The sequence below is a fragment of the Stegostoma tigrinum genome, chromosome 4 (assembly GCF_030684315.1).
Source record: "Stegostoma tigrinum isolate sSteTig4 chromosome 4, sSteTig4.hap1, whole genome shotgun sequence".
NCBI lineage: Eukaryota > Metazoa > Chordata > Chondrichthyes > Orectolobiformes > Stegostomatidae > Stegostoma > Stegostoma tigrinum.
In genome coordinates, this window is record NC_081357.1 from 9,764,010 (window position 1) to 9,785,158 (window position 21,149).

The following is a 21,149-nucleotide window of genomic DNA, read 5'->3' on the forward strand; positions in this document are numbered from 1 at the left end:
CCATGTAAAACCACTTGCTTAACCTATTGTTCAATTTTCTCGTAACTGTATTAACAACCAATTTAAGATCCTCAGACAAGCACATAACATATTTACAGTTGCTAGAAGCAACATGCATACAATCGCAGGCACATACTTTATGCCAAAAAAAGTATGTTCAAGCCTTGCACCTTGCTTGAATGACCTAAGAGCTTGGGGAACCAAAAGTTTTATATGGCTTTCTCCATGACAACAGCTGTGCTAAATAGCATTGACTTGCCAATCAGTGCGCACCTTTTTCTTCATATAAATAGTTCTGATCATTTGGAATTTGGCATTGTTGCATTTGTTCTAGCGAGTGAAAGATGAGAAGCTTCAGCAACATGTCTTTCCTCTCAGCAATGATTATTTTTATTCATTTTTAGGACATGGGTGTCACCTACAGGCCAGCATTTCTTGCCCATCCCTAGTTTCCCTTGAGAAGGTGGTGGGTGAGCTGCTTTCTTCAACTACGCCCTCCACCTGCGGTAGGTTGACCCATGATGCCATTAGGGAGGGAATTCCAAGATTTTGACCCAGCGACAGTGAAGGAATGGCGATATATTTCCCAGTCAAGATAGTGAGTGGCTTGAAAGGGAACTTGAAGGTGATGGTGTTCCCATATGTCCACTTCCCTTGTCCTTCTAGATGGAAGTAGTCATGGGTTTAGAAGATGCTGTCTGAGGATGGGTGTGTTGTAGGTCATATGGGCTGCTTTGTCTTGGATGGTGTCAAGCTTCTTGAATGTAGTTAGAACTGCACTTATCCAGGTAAGTAAGGAGTATTCCATCATACTCCTGAGTTGTGCCTTGAACAGGCTTTGGGGTGTCAGGAGGTGAGTACTTGCCCCAGTATTCATAACTTCTGACCTGCTTTTGTAGCCACTGTATTTACGTGATGAACCTAGTTGAGTTTCTGGTCAACAGTAACTCCCAGGATGTTGATAGTGGGGGATTCAGTGATGGTAACACCATTGAATGTCAAGTTTTGTCCTGTCAAGCAACTAAATTGTTTGTCTTACCTTGCGCTGTACTCACTTGATAGTAGTTTTGCCTCTGAACTAGAGGTTTGTGGGGGTTGAACCCATTGTCCAGCCAGATGCATCCTTCTAGTACTGAAGGAGAGCTGCACTTTTGGAGATAACAAAGTGTAGAGCTGAATGAACACAGCAGGCCAAGCAGCATCTTTACTCAGAGAGTAGGAAGGGAATGGAACGCTTTGCCTGCAACGGTAGTAGATTCACCAACTTTAAGTACATTTAAGTCGTCATTGGATAAGCATATGGACGTACATGGAATAGTGTAGGTTAGACGGGCTTCAGATCAGTATGACAGTTCGGCACAACATCGAGGGCCGAAGGGCCTGTACTGTGCTGTAATGTTCTATGTTCTAAAAGCTGACATTTCGAGCTAGACCCTTCATCAGAAATGCAGGCATTTTTGATGAAGGGTCTAGGCCCGAAATGTCAGCTTTTGTGCTCCTAAGATGCTTCTTGGCCTGCTGTGTTCATCCAGCTCTACACTTTGTTATCTCAGATTCTCCAGCATCTGCTGCTCCCATTATCTCTGCAATTTTGGAGATGCTGTTTTCAGAGAGGTAGGAGATGAAAGCTCTACCTGCTTCTATGCTTCAGGTGGATGTTTAAAAAGCCCATGGCATTCTTCAGAAATTAGCAGGGAGTTCTCCTGGTCTCCTGAGCAACTTTACTCCCTCAGCTGAGGTAGATTAACTGCTCCTTCAGTTTGTTGCTAATTGTAGGATCTTGTTGTGCACAACAAAGTTGAAAAAAAGATTGCTGGTGCTAATCCAACAAATAAAACCAACTGCACTTCACAGTACTTCGCTATGGAAAGCATTTGGCAATCTGTTGCAGTGCCATATCTATGCAAATTTTTGTTTTAAAAGCTTGAATGTTGTAATAAATGGCTGGCACAAATGGAGTATTTCCAGCAAGATTTACAGCACCGAATTCCTTTGTTAGTCCCAAATTCAGAATTGGTTTAATATTAGCTGTTTAATTTGATAAGGTGTGGGGGCGGCCAAACCCAGCCACAGAAGTGTTATTCATATTGATGTAACACCCTAGGAGGTCTGAACAAATAAGCAGAAAGTACTCTATGAGGAATAGCAAAAGGCCAAAGCATCCTTCAAAATAATTAGATGCAGGCTAAGGACAATGTTATGGAAAAACTTGTTTCAGTTTGGTTTCCATTTGTTCACTGCTGAATTATGTTTCAACCAACTCCTGGACTAGATGTGGAGGTAATGTTCTAGTGATATTATTGCTACACTTTTAATCCAGAGACCCAGGTAGTGTTCTTGGGACCTCGGTTTGAATCCTGCAATGGCAGATGTGGAATATTTTGCAATAAAAATCTGGATTTAAGCATCTAACAGTGACCACAATATCATTATCAATAGTCATAAAAACCCACCTAGTTCACTGACGTCATTTCAGGAAGGAAACTACCATCCTTACCTGGTCTGGCGAATACATGACACCAGACCGATCGCAATGTGGGTGACTCTTAACTGCCCTTCGAAATGGCCTTGCAAACCATTCAGTTGCATCAACTGCTTGAAAGATTAAAAAAAAGGGATGAAGACAGTACATAGCTTGCAGTCACCCAAGAAAGCAGCTCACCACCACTTTCTCAAACACAACGAGGGACGGGAAGTACTTGCTGACCCAACCAGTGACACCCATGCCCTATAGTTGAGCAAAAGAAATGCATTCCTCTTTGAAATTAGCCAGTGTAGTTTTGGATATTTTAGATGTGACAGACAATGGTTGGCATTTGAAATATTTGTAGTGAATTTGGAAATGTAAAATTTTGTAATTGCATGCATCTTCAGCTTACAAACATTTTGCAGCACACTAGTTATTGAGCAACCTCTGTGTTTTAGTGCAATGTTAATTTCATTGGTTATAAAATAAGTCTGTTTTACTGATTAAATATACAAACTGGCTCATGTCACTGAAACCTGTAATTCCTCTGTTCATAGCTGTTCCAGTCAGGTCTCAATGATTTGGCTTTTGTCATTGTTGAAACATAGTTATCTACTGCCACATTGTGGTCGCAAAGGGTTTTGCAGCCATATCCAAAAATCTGCCTGAAAGTCTTGGCTACAGCACAGAAGGCGGCTTTTCGGCAAATCATTGCAATACCAATCCTCTTCAAGTCCCCTCAGCTAGTCCCCTCGTCTTTTCCTGTGGCTCTTCCAAATATTTGAAAGCTCGTTAGTGGATTAGGCTAGGTGTGTGTTTTTGTTCTGGCTGATACCTCATATTTTGGCACAGTCATACCACAGCCGAGTGTCCTGTTTCTGTGATGTTAGCCTCCTATGATTTATGTGAACTTATGATTCTATGAAAGCCATAGTTGAATTTGCATCACCACACTTGTCAATCCATTCCAGATCCAAACCACTCACTGCACAAAAATAATGTTATTTCTGATACTTTTCCCGTCACCTTAAATTGGTGCATTGCTGAAAGAATACAGATTTTATTAAAGCTTTCCATCTTGTACTTATCAGGCCAATTCACACAAAATATCAAAGTAATGGGAAAACAGCAGTTATGCTAAATGAGAGAAGGATGCTAAACATTTGGCAAGTGGACCCTGATTGGCTGAGACATTGCAATGGCAAAGGCACTAGTTAACTTCGACTGACAGTTAATTGTGAATCTTGATTTGTATTTTAAACCGGGCAGGTTGACTTAGAATGGTCCAGGTAATGTCCTGAGAAATGAACCGGGAATGGCTACCATTTATTTTGTTGAATGTTGGGATTCCTACAGATGCACTCACTTTAAATTTATCAGCAACATCATAAATGGGGCCCGAGTTGTTTATTCATCATGTAACCTAGATGTTTAAACATAGGCCATCAACCATTCAGATGGGATGGTGACACGAGTCAGAACGTTTCTCGCTGTTCATTGTGGAGATGTTTGAGCAGCCTCAGGCCGCTACATTTGGTCCATAAGAGTGCTCAGTCTACCTCAGATTACCCTGGAAGGATAAGGTGTCAAAAAGGTTTGAGTAACAGATGCAGCATGCAGTAGCAACATGAGTGGTGCTGACTACTAACGGATACTGCTGTCAGTCTAAAAGAGTGTTCTGTCTGTCACACAAATGACTAATGTGCTAGATAGATTTCATTTGCCAGTGTGATACTAAATATGAAGGCCATACGTACCAAGTACTGGCAAGTAGTATCAAACAGAATGCTTCGGCTGTGCACAACCAGCAAGATACTGGCTGTACCCACCAATGCTGAACACATGTTCAACATTAGGTGTGATTCTGTGATTGGATAACATGAGCTAAACAATCCCAAGTGTGAGAAGAATTACATTGACAACCAATTTAAGATTATCTGACTCGCAATGTGGTAGTACCTGTGTGTACTAGAAGTTACGTGTATGGATACCCAGGGCCTTAAAGAACATGTACACAGACTATGTCTGTTTTAACTCAACAAAATAGCAGGGCCTCGATCCAAAATGTCAGCTTTCCTGCTCCTCTTATGCTGTTGGCCTGCTGTGTTCATCCAGCATTCGTTTTCAGATTTATTTCTCAGGGCAATACTTTGACCAATCAGAGTCATCACACCTAACTCAGAATTTAAACAAAACTTGACACTTAACTGTCAGTCAGCATTAACTGGTATATTCTCTATGGCAACACCTCTACCAATCATTGCCCCCCTTGCCAACAAATCGGCACTCTCTTTTTATTCCTCTGACATTGATATTTCTTACAATTGTCCTGATGAATGCAAGTTGAAAAACTTGAACAGAAAGGGTCTTTTTCAGCAGTGTTGACATTCTGTATTACTCTATAGGTCACAGTTTTCAACCCTATCTCTAATAGGAACAGTTTCTCTGTATCTAATCTGTCCAGTCCCCTTTGTGATTTTGAATTCCTCTACCATATCTCCACTTTCCCTTCAGTTTTCTAAAGAGAGGTGTCCCAGGTTCTTCAATCTATCCAAGTAACTGAAGTTTTCCTGCACTCTCTCCAATGCCAAAACATTTCTCCTAACGTGTTATCTAATAATGCTCCAGTTAAGACTAAACCAATTATTTGTACAGGTTTGCTATAACCTCCCTTCTTTGCACTGTCTGTGCTTCTGTTTATAAATCCCAAGATTCCCAATGCTTTATTGCCCATATTTCTGTTGTATCCCATCATTTTCAATGACTTATGTGCATACCCCACAGGCCCTCTGCTCCTGCATCCCCTTAAGAAATATAATGCCTCTTCTCTTCCTATCTAAATATATCATTGCCCACCTCTCTGCATTAATTATTTTCAGTCTGTTTCTTCTCATTCCATCAGTTTTGTACGTCCTGTCGTATTCTCACCCCATAATAAAAGTTAGGCCACTTACAGCACACTTAAAGACTCAAGTAATAGACTAAGGAGTCTGTTTCATGCTGCAGTATGCAATGGCTACCCAAACAGTAACTTCAACTATTAGCATGCCACTGTCACTCCAAAATGCTTTTGTGATACTTTCTTAGAGCATCATGTTCTGTAACCAACTAGAGAGTAGGCTATGCCAGACCTGGTATTGTGACAGGATTAATAAATGACCTCAGAGTAAAGGTAGCAGCAGTCATAACATAATTGAATTATATATCAAGTTTGAAAGGGAGAAGAATGGATTCAGACAAGTATTTTAAGCTTAAATAAGGTTAACAATGTGGGCATGAAAGCTGAGATAGCTGCAGTGAACTGAGATACTAGGCTAGGAGATAAATCAGTAGAATGTTATTAGGGAGGGGGTACCAAGAATCTAACGCAACAACAATAAATGAATGGCAACATATTTCTAAATCATGATAGTGTGTGGTTTGGAGCGGAACTTGCAGGTGATGGTATTCCCATGTTTGTACTGTCCTTCTCCTTTTAGATGGTAGCCCATGGCAAGTTTGAAAGCTGCTGCCTAAAAAGCCTTCATGAATCACTGAATACACTTTGTGGATGGTCTGCAGATTGCTATACTGAGCTACTGAGAATGGATGTTTATGGATGTGGTGCCAATCAAGTGGGCAGGTGTTAAAGTTCTTGAATGTTGCTCAATCTGCACTCATCCAAGCAAATAGGAAGTAATCCATCACGTTCTTGACTTATAGCTTGACTTGTAGTAAGCAAGGATTGTGGAGTCTGGATGTGAGTCACTCACTATATAAATTCTGTAGCTGGCCTGCTTTCGTACCAATAGTACTTAAATTCATTTGTTTCGGTTTCTGATCAGTGATAACCTCAGGATATCGATAGTGGGGCGTGCAGTGATGGTAATGCCATTGAATGTCAAGGTGTGAGATAGATCTTTGTTAAAGGTACTCATTTCCTGGCGCCTGTGTAATATGTATGATACTTGCCTATTGATAGACTGTTTCTAATTTTTATGCTTACTCAGGACCCTTGTCTCCTATATTATAAATTTATTGCATTGTTTACAGTTTGGTATTCTTGGATTTATCCTGATCAGTACAAGGCAGAAAAAAACTTGATAACATCTCTCTCTTATGAACAATGTAACTGTTTCATGATACAGTACTGAGACTATCATTCAGTTCCAACTTGATTAATGAGCTTGTGGTCACAGACCATTAGTTTGTGGCTCTATATTGTTAGCCGAGTAACATAACCACAACACCACAATTTCCTTTCTATGAGAAAGAACTTTTTGGTGTCAGCCCTGGATTCACCTCTTACAATGACTCTTATTGTAGTGTTATTTGGCCTAGCCATTCTTTGTTGGTGTTTATGTTCAGCCCCAGCTGCCCCCACTCCTTCCTCCTCTAACTTGCCATCTATTTCTTTGTCGTTCAGGTACTTACTTAATGAACATATCTATACTGTTGATTTCAACCATTCTCTCCCATTCTCTTTGGTAGCAAATTCCACACATCACTTCTGTACTGTAAACTGTTTTCCATATTTGTGTTCGATATCCTTGCGACCTTCAGTCATGATTACGTAGCCCAATGCTAGGAGTAAAGTTTCTCTTTGCTTCCCTTCCTCACCCTCATCTTTGATACATTAAAAGGTGATAGTCCAAAGAAAGTTATGCTGGATATAGAAACACTACTTATGCTGATTTGCAGGTCTTTCATAGTACATTGTGGAACTTCCTGTTGCATTTGATGAAGTTGTGTAATTTGTATATATTTGAGTATCATTTGTTTTGGGATTTGGATTTTGAACCAGTGGCATGTGAGCTTGGTCTGTGTCTGTGAAAGGGTTTAATGAATAACTTGTGTAAGTATTTCTGTAACCAGGAAGATTTTCTTTATAAAAATTCAGTAGGAGAGAGAGACTTCCTAGAGTGTAAAGGGGGGATGATCAAGAAGTTTGCAGATGACAGAAACATTGATAGGGCAATAAATAGTGAAGAGGATAAGTGTAAGCTACAGGAGCAAATAAACACTGGTCAGGTCATCAGAATTGCGACAAATGGAATGCAACCCTGAAAGGTGTGAGATAATGCACTTGGGGAAGGGTAACAGTGCAAAGGATTACACTATGAATGGTAGGAACCTGGGCAGCACTGAGGGACCTTGGTTTGCATATCCACGGAATCCTGAAAGTGGCAAAACGGGTAGATAAGGTGGTTAGGAAGGCATATGGGATACTTTCCTTTATTAGCTAAGACACTGAATATAAGAATAGGGAGGTTATGTTGGAACCATATAAAATACTGGCTCAGACTCAACTGGGTACTGTGTGCAGTTCTGTCACACCAGAGAAAGTACAGAAGAGATTTACCACGATGCTGCCTGTGCTGGAGGCTCTGAGCTATGAGGGAGCACTAGATAGGCAGGAGCTTCCTGGGAGCAGCTAAGGTCGAGAGGGGCCTGATAGAGGTGCACAAGATTATGAAAGACACAGGTTGGGTAGGAAGGTACTTTCTCCATTAGTAGAGACGTCAGTAAGCAGCAGACATAGACTCATGGTATGAGGAATAAGATTAAGAGGGGAGTTTCACCCATTTGGTGATAAGAATTCTAAACTCTCTGTCTGAAAGGATGGTTGAGTCAGAAGCTGTTGTAAGTTTTAAGCAGTATTAGATTGTCACTTCCACTGCCTTGGATCCATTGGCTATTGGTCATGCTATGGATCATATGGCTATGGGCCAAGAGCAGGAAATTGAGAATGGTATAGTCCGCTATTTGTTGGTCAGTGTGGACATGATGGGCCGAATGGCCTCCTATGATGTAAATATTTATGAGTGGCTAATAGAGGGATTCACTGGCGAGACACAGAATCATGAAATGTAAAAGAATCTCAAATCGACAGTTAAATATGTTTCCTTAGTTTTTCTCATTTTCTCCACCGTTCATGGTTAAAACCTACTGCTGAATATTCTAGATAACTGATGAATATTCTTCCCCGTTTGCTATCTCGGATTCTCCAGCATCTGCAGTTCGTATTATCTCTTTTGAATATTCTGTCCATTTTGTTGTTTGTCTCGGTCCTTTTCTGAATCGCAGTATCCAGCGTATGAGTATGATTTAACTGTCTTTGCTGTTTTCAGGGTGAGTGATGAGAAAGATGCTCGAGGCTACCTTCAGGCACTGGCAACTAAGATGACTGAGGAGTTGGAATCGTTGAGAAATTCCAGTTTAGGAGTACGGGCAACAGTAAGGATTTTCCTTTTTTTTAAATCTGGGCTGTAAAACCCAGTAACTCTTTTCTTTCCAGGTACAAGCTCTTACAAGTATATGGATAATCAAATAACTGATGCATTGAGCCTGCCCACACCACAACGGCCAATTCGTCAGGAGCAAGATACTTCCTAAACTTGCCCATCTCTCATACACAATGTGCACTTAGACCCTCTCATTTCATATACATTCAAAACTGGTTTTGCCTGAATCCTCATTGCCTTATGTTGATTCACTATGAACTTGTCAGTAATGAACAAAGTGCACCAGTTTCAAAAGGCTGCAAAACCCATCCTAAGCACGTTTGTTGTTGCCACTGATGGTGTGTATCCTTTACAATGTAGCCCCCAATTCTCAGTGAAAGGAATTCACCAAACCATAAAATAAGTAAGTTCTTGTAAAAATGGGTATGAGACACTTTATCTATTTAGGTTCCTCTTCAGCCTACGGCCCAGCTTGTGTTGGAAGCTAAACCTCTGCTGCAACTTGCAGTTAATAATGGCAAATTCTGACTGTGTGAAAGAGATACACCTTTCAGAGTTGCTTCATCTTTGAAAGAACAAATCAATAGTTTATTCTGTAATACAATACAATCAAATGATTCTCTTCCTCCTTTTCCCTTCTGTAACTCTATCTACTTTTCCCTTTCTCAGGATATGCCATGGAAGATGCGCCGGTCTCAGAAAGTAGACATGTCAGCTCGACTGGAACTACAATCAGCACTTGATGCAGAGATCCGAGCCAAACAGGCAATCCAAGATGAGCTTAATAAGGTCAAAGCAGCCAGCATATGTACTGAATGGTGAGCTCACTAAGCTGCATTGTGGTTTGTGCAAAGTGAGAACTGCCTGCTTTTCTCAGTTATGGTTCACTTTTCTCCAAGTACATCTTTTACCTGCATTCAGAACAAGGCAGTTTCCATAATAAGACCAAACATCCTATGTGAAGAACTTTCTATTTGTATATAAGCTGCATCTGAGACAGTTATGTCCACATTGCACATTCATTTTGCAGTTGGGCACTCAAGGTAATGCTGATTCCCAGACGCTAGTGTTCGTGGTGGATTTGTTTGCAAATCAAACGTTCATCAAAGCAAGTATGCTTTGTAAGCTACAAGCAGTATGATTGTGATGTATTTAACTAGTAAGGATAGAATTAATTTTTGACTTTAAGAATATAATTTGGAACATATTATTGAAACATATAAGGGCGTGAAGGGATTTGACAGCATCAATGCTGAAAGGATTTTCGTCTTGCGGAAATCTACAGGATTCCGTTTATAATAGTGGCTCTCCCATTTACATAGAACATTACAGCACAGCACAGTACAGGCCCTTCGGCCCTCGATGTTGTGCCGACCTGTCATACCGATCTCAAGCCCATCTAACCTACACTATTCCATGTACGTCCATATGCTTATCCAATGACAACTTAAATGTACCTAAAGTTGGCAAATCTACTACCATTGCAGGCAAAGCGTTCCATTCCCTTACTACTCTCTGAGTAAAGAAACTACCTCTGACATCTGTCCTATATCTTTCACCCCTCAATTTAAAGCTATGCCCCCTCACGCTCGCTGTCACCATCCTAGGAAAAAGGCTCCTCCCTATCCACCCTATCTAACCCTCTGATTATTTTATATGTTTCAATTAAGTCACCTCTCAACCTTCTTCTCTCTAACGAAAACAGCCTCAAGTCCCTCAGCCTTTCCTCTTAAGACCTTCCCTCCATACCAGGCAACATCCTAGTAAATCTCCTCTGCACCCTTTCCAAAGCTTCCACATCCTTCTTATAATGCGGTGACCAGAACTGTACACAATACTCCAAGTGCGGCCGCACCAGAGTTTTGTACAGCTTCACCATAACCTCTTGGTTCCGGAACTCGATCCCTCTATTAATAAAAGCTAAAACACTGTATGCCTTCTTAACAGCCCTGTCAACCTGAAGAGGGGAACTTCTCTCAGAGGATAATAAGACCACAGACCCCATTTCTCCAGAGAGTGACGTAAGCTGGATCATTGAATATTTTTAAGAATGTGTAGATGGCTTTTTGACCAGTGAGGGAATCAAATGGCATCAGAAAGTGGAATTGAGACATAATCAGATCAGCCATGATCTTATCAAATGGTATAGCAAGCTCAAACACAGAATGGCCTGCTTCTAATTTGCATGTTCATATGAATGTATTTCTGACATGACTTGGAAAGTGATTTATCCCTTAAACAATGTAGTCCTCTTGAAGATCTTCATGTTGTGACCTCAAATGACTCTGAATTCAGATGTCCAGACTAATCAAAGCTATAATTTTATATTAGTGGAATCATTTCAAGGAATATCAATGTGAATGGACTGTAGTGGTTCAAGGAGGCAGCTCGTCACCACCTTCTTAACAGAAGCGAGGGATGACCAATGAATGTTAGCCCAGACAGTGATAGCCATGTCCCATGATTGAATTTTTAAAAAAATAGAACTATGCCTTTTGAGTTTGATAGACAATCTATGAATACAAACAAATTTTCTCATTTTGGGGAAAGATGTTTATTGTTGGGTTTTAGCATCTCCCTGCCAGCATCACACCTTCATGTTTCAGCTGTCCCAATAATTGAACTTTATTACTCCATCTGTTAGTGCATCTGTTAACACGTAAAATAGCATTCTCCGCTTCCCAGAAGCTACTAAATTAATTACTGAACTATGATGGCATCACGGGATATCCATCCACAACAGACATCTCCCATAGTACAATTAATCATATATTTTGGTCTTCGTGGTGACAGAAACAATTAACTTTACTAAACAATAACACTGAAGCTAACTTTTAAAGCTACTTATAATCAATTAAAACATGATGTACAAATCTTCTATCTAGAACAGATCAGAACTCAAATGTCAGTAGACCTACTCTTGGGAAAAACTGTAAAGAGCCTTGCGAGATAAAGCTCATAAATCTGTTAATATGAAGTAAAGCTCATAGACTATGTTACCGTAGGAGGTCATCGAGATAATAATGAGCACAATGTACTTCAGTTTAAAAGATTTATAAAAAGAGACAAGAAAACAACAACAGTGAAAATACTCAATGAGAGAAAATCTATTTTTCATGATTTTATGGAGGGATCTAGCACAAGTTGTTTCGAAAATTTAATTCCAGGATAAATCAGTGACAAAGCAAAGAAGGGCATTTCGAGAAGGGTGAACTTAGTGCAAACTAAACATACTGCTTTGAAGGGGGAAGATAGAATCGTCAGTGCTTAGGAACCTGGGATGATAAAGGAAATTAATGTTAATATAAAACAGAAAAAGGCTCACAACAAATGTTAGAAACCATATTCAGAAAGATTATGGAAAGAAGTGAAAGGTTTAATATGGTAGACAAGAAGAAGTTTCGAGAAAAGAATAGGCAGCAGTAAATTGAACAAAAAACATTCTGGAAGTGTTTTACTGGGAACAGGTTGAGCCAATTAAGGACCCAAAAGGAAATAACTATGTGGAAACAGATGTAGAAATTGTATGAGTGAATACTTTATACCCATCCTGTCAAAAAATGTAGATGATCTGAAAGTTATACTGAAAGACAAGATGGTAGTTAACCACGGGATAGTGGTAAGTGACGATGTACAAAAAAGCTTACTGAAAATTGGTAAGTCACTTCCATCTGGAATATATCTGCAGTGTTAGAGAGCTCAAGGATTGCTAATATAATCCCACTATCCAGGAATACAGAGAAGGATATACCAGCAAGCTTCAGGTCAGCCAATCAGTCAGCCGTCAGTGATAAAGAAATTACTTGAAACCAAACTTAAAGTGAAAACAAACTTCCATTTGCAAAAGCATGGGATAACCAAGGAGACCCAGCATAGTTTTGTGAGAGGTACTCCTTGTCTGGCAAACCTGGTTAATTTCTTTGATCAGCCTTCCTTGTTGGCTTATCAGAGTAAATGTTATATGTGGATTTCTGTCAGAAAATAAAACAAAATAACATGTGGACGGCTTATTTAGAAGGTGCAATTAAAGGGAGCCTGGCAGTATTGATTTTAAAAAAATTAGGCTAAGAAGGGAGGGGTAGTAGGTGGATGGATTTTTTTTGAGACTCTGGTGGGTAATAATGTTGTTTGCCAAGGGTTAGTTTTGGGCACCTTTACTGTTTTCAATGTTTGTAACCTAGACCTAAACTGCAGTGCCAGAAGCAGCATTTTAAAGCTTGTGAATGCTCCAAAACTGGACAAAACATGAAGCTAGTTATTGTCTGGTGACATGGTTAAATAGGATGGTGAAATTGGCAGATAGAGTCCAACGTCAAGAAGTGTGCAGTAATATATTTGGGCAAACTACAATGGAAATACAGTATAGTTTGAACAACATGATTGTGAAACGTAGTGAAGCAAAGAGGCCTTGGTGCCCATGTACACAATGCTCAAACGCATCAAGGGAAGTTTGTAAGGTGGTTTATCAATAGAAGAATAGAATATTCAGCAAACGTTTTAATTGGCACTTTATCAACAGGCATTCTTCATAATCCAGCAAAAATTATAGTCTTCAAATACTGTGATGTCCATGTATTTATGCTGTAAATAAAGTGTACCTGGGATGTATATACTCTCTGCATTAAATTTCCCTTTTTGTGATTTTACATTGAATTTAGGAATGTGTTCATGTTTTTTACATATATTTTTGAGGGGTGTTGATGTCTTGAAGCTTCATTTAGTCAGGGTTTGCTGAGGTTATGTGTACCTCTTTATTATCCAGAATGTTTGATCAACTGGCCTACTCCTGGTGCCAGTTAATAAAGATTTGTTGTACAAGCAAAGGGACCATATTAAAATGTCATAAATCACTGCTTGTGTTTCAGCTGGACTATTGTAAACAATTCGGAAGGGAAAGGGAGAAAGGTTTTAGAAAATAACTACAGAGAAGTTTTATCAGATGTAACCATGGATGAGAGATTTCTGTTATGTAGAGAATTCAGAAATATTAGAACTATTGTTGGAAGGGAAGGGTAGAAAGGTAACATAATTGGCAATTTAAGGATGAAAGAGTAAATGTGGGAAATGAATTTCCTAGGGCAAGTGGGTTAACGTCAATAAATGTGGAGCTGGAAAAGCACAGCAAGTCAGACAGCAACCGAGGAGCAAGAACATCAAATTTCAGGCCAAAACTCTTTATCAGGGTCCTGATAAAAAGTTTTGGCCCAAAATGTTGACTCTCCTGCTCCTCGGATGCTGTCTGACTTGCTGTGCTTTTCCAGCTCCACATTTATTGACTTTAGCTTCCAGCATCTGCAGTCCTTACTGTCTCCAAGTGGGTTAACAACTAAATATCATGTATCATTCCATGAAAATCTTGAGGGGAAGTTTTAAGGATAAAGACAAAATGAATTAAGGCTTTCAATTGAGGGATACATTTTTTTCCAGCACATACACAAAGCATAGAAGGGAGAAAAACTACAGTTTATGGATGGCTGAAAAGAATAAAGTTAGTTGGAATAATTCACATTAATCAGAGTCCAGTAAGCCAATAATATAAAACACAGAACTGCAGACGCTGGAGAGCTGAAACGAAACCAGAAATTGCTAGAGAAACACAGCAGGCCTGGCAGCATCTGTGGAGAGAAAGCAGAGTTAACGTTTTGAGCTCCAGTGACTGTTCAGAGTCTTCAATTCCAACAAGCCACTGACCAGCAAAGATTCTTAGAGTTAGCTGTTCTGGCAGAATTATTTGGAGCAGGTGGATGCAGTTAAAAGTGCAGCAATACAATTCTTGCACACTAAGAGTTAGTTCACTGATCACACAAAACTCAGGATTCTTCTTGGAAATCAAGGCTAACGAGAGGTCAAGAGTAGAAGCAGGTTTTAGTTGAGCCTGCAGCTGCTCATTGTCTGTTCTGATATTAAAAGGCAGTCTGAAGTTTAAGTCATGCGAAAGAGTTCATGGAAATTAGGTAATTATCTATTCTGGCAACAAGATAAAAACAGCATTATAATGAAATGAATATTTGTTTTGAGGTATAGAACTTGAGTTATCGCTGGAAAAAGACACATGTTGTCAAAGCTTTTGGTCTTCTATTCAGTTGGTACCAATATCACAGGGAGGGAAAGGGATGATGTTATGTAGAAAGAATATAGGAAACTAGGCAGGAGGTTAAAAAAATGTGTTCAAGGTTAGTAATGTCTGCATTACTCCCAATGCCACGCACTAGTGAGAAGTGGATAGATCAGATGAATTTGTGGCTGAAGAACTGGCGCAGGGGTCAAGGATTCACATTTTTGGACCATTGGGATCTGTTTTGTGTAGAAATGTCATGTAACAGAGGGACAGATTCCACCTGAATTGGAAGAGGATCAGTATCTTGCTGGGGAGATCTGCTAGTGCTACTCGAGAGGCTTTCAACCAGTAAGGGACTGGGGCGGGGAACCAAAGCGAGAGAGCGAAAAGAGAAAAGTCTCAGGCTGGTACAGTATATAAAAGAAGCGAGACAAACAGTTAAGGCACACAAGAGCTTGGCAGAGAATGAGGTAAAACTGATGAATTAAACTGCATTTACTTAAATGCAAGAGGCCAACTGGGAAGGCAGATAAATTTAGGGCACCATTGAGAACATGGGACTTGGATATCATAGCTATTGCAGAAACCTGGTTCTGGGAGGGGCAGGACTTAATAAAACAGGCAGCTTAATATTCCAAGGTATAAATGCTATAGGAAGGACAGAAAGAGGTCAAGAGAGGGAGCAGCGTGTTTTAATTAGGGATAGCATTATGACTGTATTTAGGGAGGATATTCCTGGGAGAACATCCAGGGAAGTTATTTGCGTGGAACTGAGAAATATGAAAGGGATGATCATCTTATTGGGAATGTCCTGTAGACCCCCCCCCCAAGTAGTCAGCAGATAATTGAGAATCAAATCTGTAAGGAAATCTCAGTTATCTGTAAGAATAATAGGGTGGTTATGGTAGGGGATTTTAACTTTCCAAACATAGACTGGGACCGTCATAATGTTAAGGGCTTGAATGGAGAGGAATTTGTTAAATGTGTACAAGAAAATTTTCTGATTCAGTATGTGGATGTACCTGTTAGAGAAGATGCAAAACGTGATTTTTTTTTGGGAAATAAGGCAGGGCAAGTGACTGAGGTATCAGTGGGCAATCATGTTGGGACAAATGATCATAATTCTCTTAGTTTTAAAATAGTTACAGAAAAGGATAGAACTGATCAAAAAGTTAAAGTTCTAAATTGGAGGAAGGCCAGTTTTGACAGTAGAAATTTTCAAAAGTTGATTGAAGGAGAAATTTTGTGGGTAAAGGGGAGGGCTGGGAAGACCTTAGGCCCTTAACAATGAGATTACAACCGCTCAGAGACAGTATGTTACTGTTAGTATGAAGGACAAGGCTGGTAGTTGTAAGGAATACTGGATAACTAGAGAAACTGAGGCACTAGTCAAGAAAAAGAAGAAGGCATATATCATGTAAATACTGCTGGGATTGAGTGAATCTCGAGAAGAGTAGAATGGCACTCGGAGTTTAGTGAAGAGGGAAAATCAGGAGGGCAAAAAGCAGACATGAGATAGCTTAGTAAGTAAAAGTTATGGAGACCATAAAGAGATACTATATATATTAAGGGCAAAAGAGTAACTAGGGAGACAATAAGACCCCTTAAAGTGGCATTCTATAAGTGGAACCACAAGAGATGGGTGAGATACTAAACAAATATTTCATGTCAGTATTTACTGTGGAGAAGGATATGGAAACTAGTACCCTGTTCTAACTTTCCTAGGTCCAAAGTGACCACCTCACATTTCTCTGCATTAACATCGATTTGCCACCAGTTTGTGCATTGCATACTCTTGTAATATTGTTGTAATTGCATTTACATTACTTACTCATCCTCTGTCATTAGTAAGTTTGGATATGTGACTTCCAATCCATCATTATTGCTAATAAAAAGAGTAAGTAGTTTAGACTCCAAAGCAGAATTGTGCTGGGCATCACAAGTCATATCCTTCAAATTAAAGTATCTGACCATTGTTCCTACTCTCTGCCCCTCTGTAAAGTGAACTCCAGAGTCGAGAGCTGAGGCACTTTAAGACAAGACGGCCAATGTTGGAATAATTGAATCAGAGATGCACAGGAGGCCAAAATTGGAACAGCATAGAACTTGGAAAATTGTCAAACTGGAGGAGTATTTATGTTCCTAGATATTTTCCACCCTGAAGGAAACTGCCTTTTACAGCAGTGCTGTTGTAGTTTTTAAGTAGTGAGCAAACAGTAAATCTTGAACAAATTGAGCTAACCACAGAAATATGTCACATTTTGCCCTACAAATAGATAAGGCTCAAATGCACAATATAAACGAACCATTGTTGGAGTTAAATGAAAGTCAGTTAAAGTTGTTTTGAATCATTTTTATTGATTTCCAATCACATTTTCAGATTTTCTGTTGCTGTTCAAAAAGGAAACCATTTTATTCTTTTAAAAGCCCACACCTTAAAAATCCTAAGATGTATGCACCTTGTGCAGCTGATGGCACCACCACCTACCACATGTTATATGCATGAAATGAGCAGTGATGTAATTCAAGCACGCACCACGGATGCTGATTTCCAGTGCCACATTTCAGGGTTGAAGCTTATTTTTATAAGTCTACACAAGAATATTTATATAAAGCATTTCGCAGCCATCAGGGTGTACTGAAGGACATAGCAACCGTGAAGTATACAGAGAGTACAGTTATTATTGTAATAGGAATGTGAGATCACTTTCAGTCAGTGTGATCATTGAAAAAATTGACTGAACCATATGGTATGTGATGAAAGAAGTCTAATTAAAGAGGGTAATAAATGCCAAAAAACATAGTGGACCATTTAAGGATAATCTTTAGTCATCTTGATGTTTTATGATATTCAAATTAAAACCTTGTCATTTACATGTGTGCCTTTGACCATATTCTGGAGGTCTGTGGTTTTCCTGGCATATTTCTACAAGTTTCTGATGCTGAAATAATTCTGATTAAAAATATCGTTGAAAGCTTTTTGACAATAAAACACAAGTAGCTTGAAAGCACACTAAGAATTATATGTTCTCAAAATTCTTTTTAATGAGTTATATTAGATTTTCTTGTCCGAAATATCTAATATCTGTTTGTCAGCTTGGAGACAGTCTGAATCACATAGTGAATCAACCGGCATCCCATGTGACTGATGGAGCATAGCCAGTGTGCCCAGCAGAGCTGGATTACACCCAGGTAACAAGGTGTGGAGCTGGAGGAACACAGCAGGCCAGACAGCATCAGAGAAGCAGGAAAGTTGACGTGTCGGGTCGGGACCCTTCTTCAGAAAAAGGGTCCCAACCTGAAACGTCACCTTCTCCTCTGATGCTGCCTGGCCTGCTGTGTTCCTCCAGCTCCACACCTTGTTATCTCAGACTCCAGCATCAGCAGTTCTTGCTATCCCTGGATTACAGCCAGTGTCCCCAACAGAGCCCTACTGCTCTAGGATGGTGCATAGATACTCTTCAACCTAAAACAATACGCTGTTTCAGAAATCAGGTCAAATTATGTAATTTAAAAGTAGCAGATTATAACATTACTGAGCTTCTCACACACATCCCTCTCCAAAATGCAATAGTAAACTCGGTTTTTAATTTAAAATATGGTGAAAATTACATAAACAGAAAACTAACAAAAGACATTTTTAAGCTACATATTGGAAAAACTAATTAGTGCAGTTTACTAAATGAGGAAAAACAAGACAAGGGACTGTGTTGCATTTGATATAAAGTTGGACACTGGAGGTGAAATCTTCTTGGGTTGAATGACTTTTCCCTGACTTTTTGAAAATCCTTGAATTCCCTCCCTAACAGCAGAGTGGGTCTACCTACACCAAATGGACTACAGTAGTTCAAGAAGAAAACTCACCACCCACTTCTCAAGCAACTAGGATTAGACAGTAGATAATGGCCCGGACAGCAAAGCCACATCCCCTAAATGAATTGAGAAAATGAATATACATACAAAACATGGACCCTGTTCTGAAAATCTATTTGCTTTTGTTCCAGCAAATTGCAAGATGGTGAGAAGAGAAACCAGGAGCTGCTGACTGAGATTGAAAAGCTCAAGAAGGACATGGAGGAAATGAAAACAGAAAAGGGTAGGGCCATGCAGGGGAATTGGGAACAGATTTTACCCGCACTTCAATATGGTTTTATCGTTCTTCTCGAAAATACTGAAGATGTGAAATTATTTTGCAGTTATGAAATCAAATAAATTAAACAATGGTTGTACAATTTCTGGGATAATTTATAACTCATGATAAAATTTGATATTGTTTGAGACAGTCATATTGAACACATGCTTGTTAATGCTTAGGGCCACATGTTCTGATGACTGGAACTGATGAAGGTTGAGGAACATATGTTAAGGATATAACTAGATTTGGTAATGGTTGAGGGCAGTGTGAAGAATTAGATAATTGGACTGATGACAACTAAAGTAACTACCCATTTCTGAAAAAGACAGAAATAAATTGAATCCTAGGTTCAGTTCCTATTTTGATGATGGGTTGACATGTAAACAGAAGAATTATTCTCATTTTTTGGCTGCCTCAATACTTGGCGACTGTATCAGTGTGATCCTAATGAAGTATGAATGTAGCCTGTCAAATTAGCACCTCTTTATCATTTAATTCCTTCCCACTGTGCAGTAAAGTCAGCACTAAGTGTGACCTGTGGATGAGTAAGGGAATTCTTGATCTCTTTCTAAATATCTAATTTTGTTACTTAGTTTCTTATGGTCTTCGTCATTTTTCCCTCCTGTGCCTGGGGCTTCACTAATTAAGAGCATACAATTAGAGATATCTCTTGCAATTTGAACCTCTACCGGCAGATGCATGACAAATTTTAGGGAAGCAAGTGCTCCTTTGCATAACAAAAGGAAAATAAGCAATTAAATTAAATAATGCAGTAGTTAACTGAAACAGATTAAGGATTGCAGACAGATTGTGTGCCAAGATAGTAGTATGAGAGAGCCAGTATGATCCAGGGCAAATGCAACTGCAATAAGCATTTGCAGCTTAAGCAGCCACCAGTCACTCGATGAACACTGCAACACATCAGAGAGGAGTTCACTTACCTGGTCAAGTCATTCCAGAAGACTGTCACATCCTTTAGGATAGAGTATTCTGATTTAGTAAAAAACGAAAGACCTGTGTATGCTGTAAATCAGGACACAATTGCTGGGAAAGCTCAGCATGTCTGGCAGCATCTGTGAAGGAGAAAACAGAGTTAATGTTTCGAGACCGTTGACTTCCTCAGAACTGGGACATGTGCTCAGGGTTGGAGAGAAACATGCAGTAGTGAAGGGGAGGATCAAGTCATCATTGTCCATGTAGCTACCAACAATATAACCACTTTTTTAATTCATTCATCAAATATAGACTTCACTGATAGTAAGGAAGGTGAGTAGCTTGGAGGGGAATTTGCTGATGTAGACATTTCCATGTATCTGCAGCCTTATCCTTTTTGAAGGTACTGATCACAGGTTTGGAAGGTGCTTTCTAAGGAGCCTTAGTGAGATGCTGCAATGCATCCTTACCATGACATACCACACTGGTACTAATGTTGGGTGATAGAGGAAGTGGATGCTTGTGGATGTGGTGCTAGTCAAGCTGGCTGCTTTGACTTGTGTGGTGATAAATGTCTTGAATATTGTTGGAGCTGCACTCATCAGGCAAGTGGAGATTATTCCATTTCACTGTGAATTGCATCTTATGGAGGTAGATAGGCTTGGGGAGACAGGAAGTGAATTATTTGCTGAGGGTTCCTAGCCACTGATCTGCTCTTGTAGCCACGGTATTTGTATGGTGGTTCTAGTTTGATTTCTTGGCCAATGGTAACTCCCAGGACAATGATGCTTAGGGATTCAACAATAGTAATGGCATTGAATGCCAACAGGAAATGGTTATTGGAGATGGTTATCACCTGGTGCTTGTGTTGCTCGAATGTTACTTGCCATTTATCAGCCCAAAACCTAGATGTTGTTCAGGCCTTGCTGCCTCTGGACATGGATTTCTTCAATATCTGAGGAGTCATGAATGGTGTTGAACACTGAGCCATCATCACTGAATGTCTGACCTTGCAATGGAGAGAAGGTCATTGATGAAGCAGTTGAAGATGGTTTGGCCGAGTACACAGCCATGAGGAACTCCCACAGAGTTGTCCTGAGGCTGAGATGACTGACCTCCAACAACCACGATCAATAAAACCATCTAATACCCTATTGAATACTTCAGTTGAACCTGTCTTCACCAAAGGCTGATGTGTATCAGGGAGAGAGAAAGTTACCTTAACATTTTGCAGTCACATTTTTCAAATTAGGTAGCTAAAGCTTTGTTTGTAATCTAGGACAGGAGGGTGTGTGGTAAGGCAGCTATGTTTGTACAAAAACAAAGCTCTTA

General features: G+C 39.7%; 1 protein-coding gene across 10 annotated transcripts in view; it reads left to right on the forward strand.

Annotated features, from left to right (window-relative positions):
• The window catches only part of LOC125452379 (serine/threonine-protein kinase MRCK alpha-like), a 565,420-nt gene that overhangs the window by 458,130 nt on the left and 86,141 nt on the right, over positions 1 to 21,149 (forward strand). For all 10 annotated transcript variants that reach the window (XM_048530678.2, XM_048530679.2, XM_059645157.1 and 7 more), the window contains 3 exons: positions 8,578 to 8,683; positions 9,361 to 9,509; positions 18,754 to 18,845. In XM_048530678.2, coding sequence (XP_048386635.1) covers positions 8,578 to 8,683; positions 9,361 to 9,509; positions 18,754 to 18,845 — 347 coding nt within the window. The remainder of the gene's footprint in view (positions 1 to 8,577; positions 8,684 to 9,360; positions 9,510 to 18,753; positions 18,846 to 21,149) is intronic.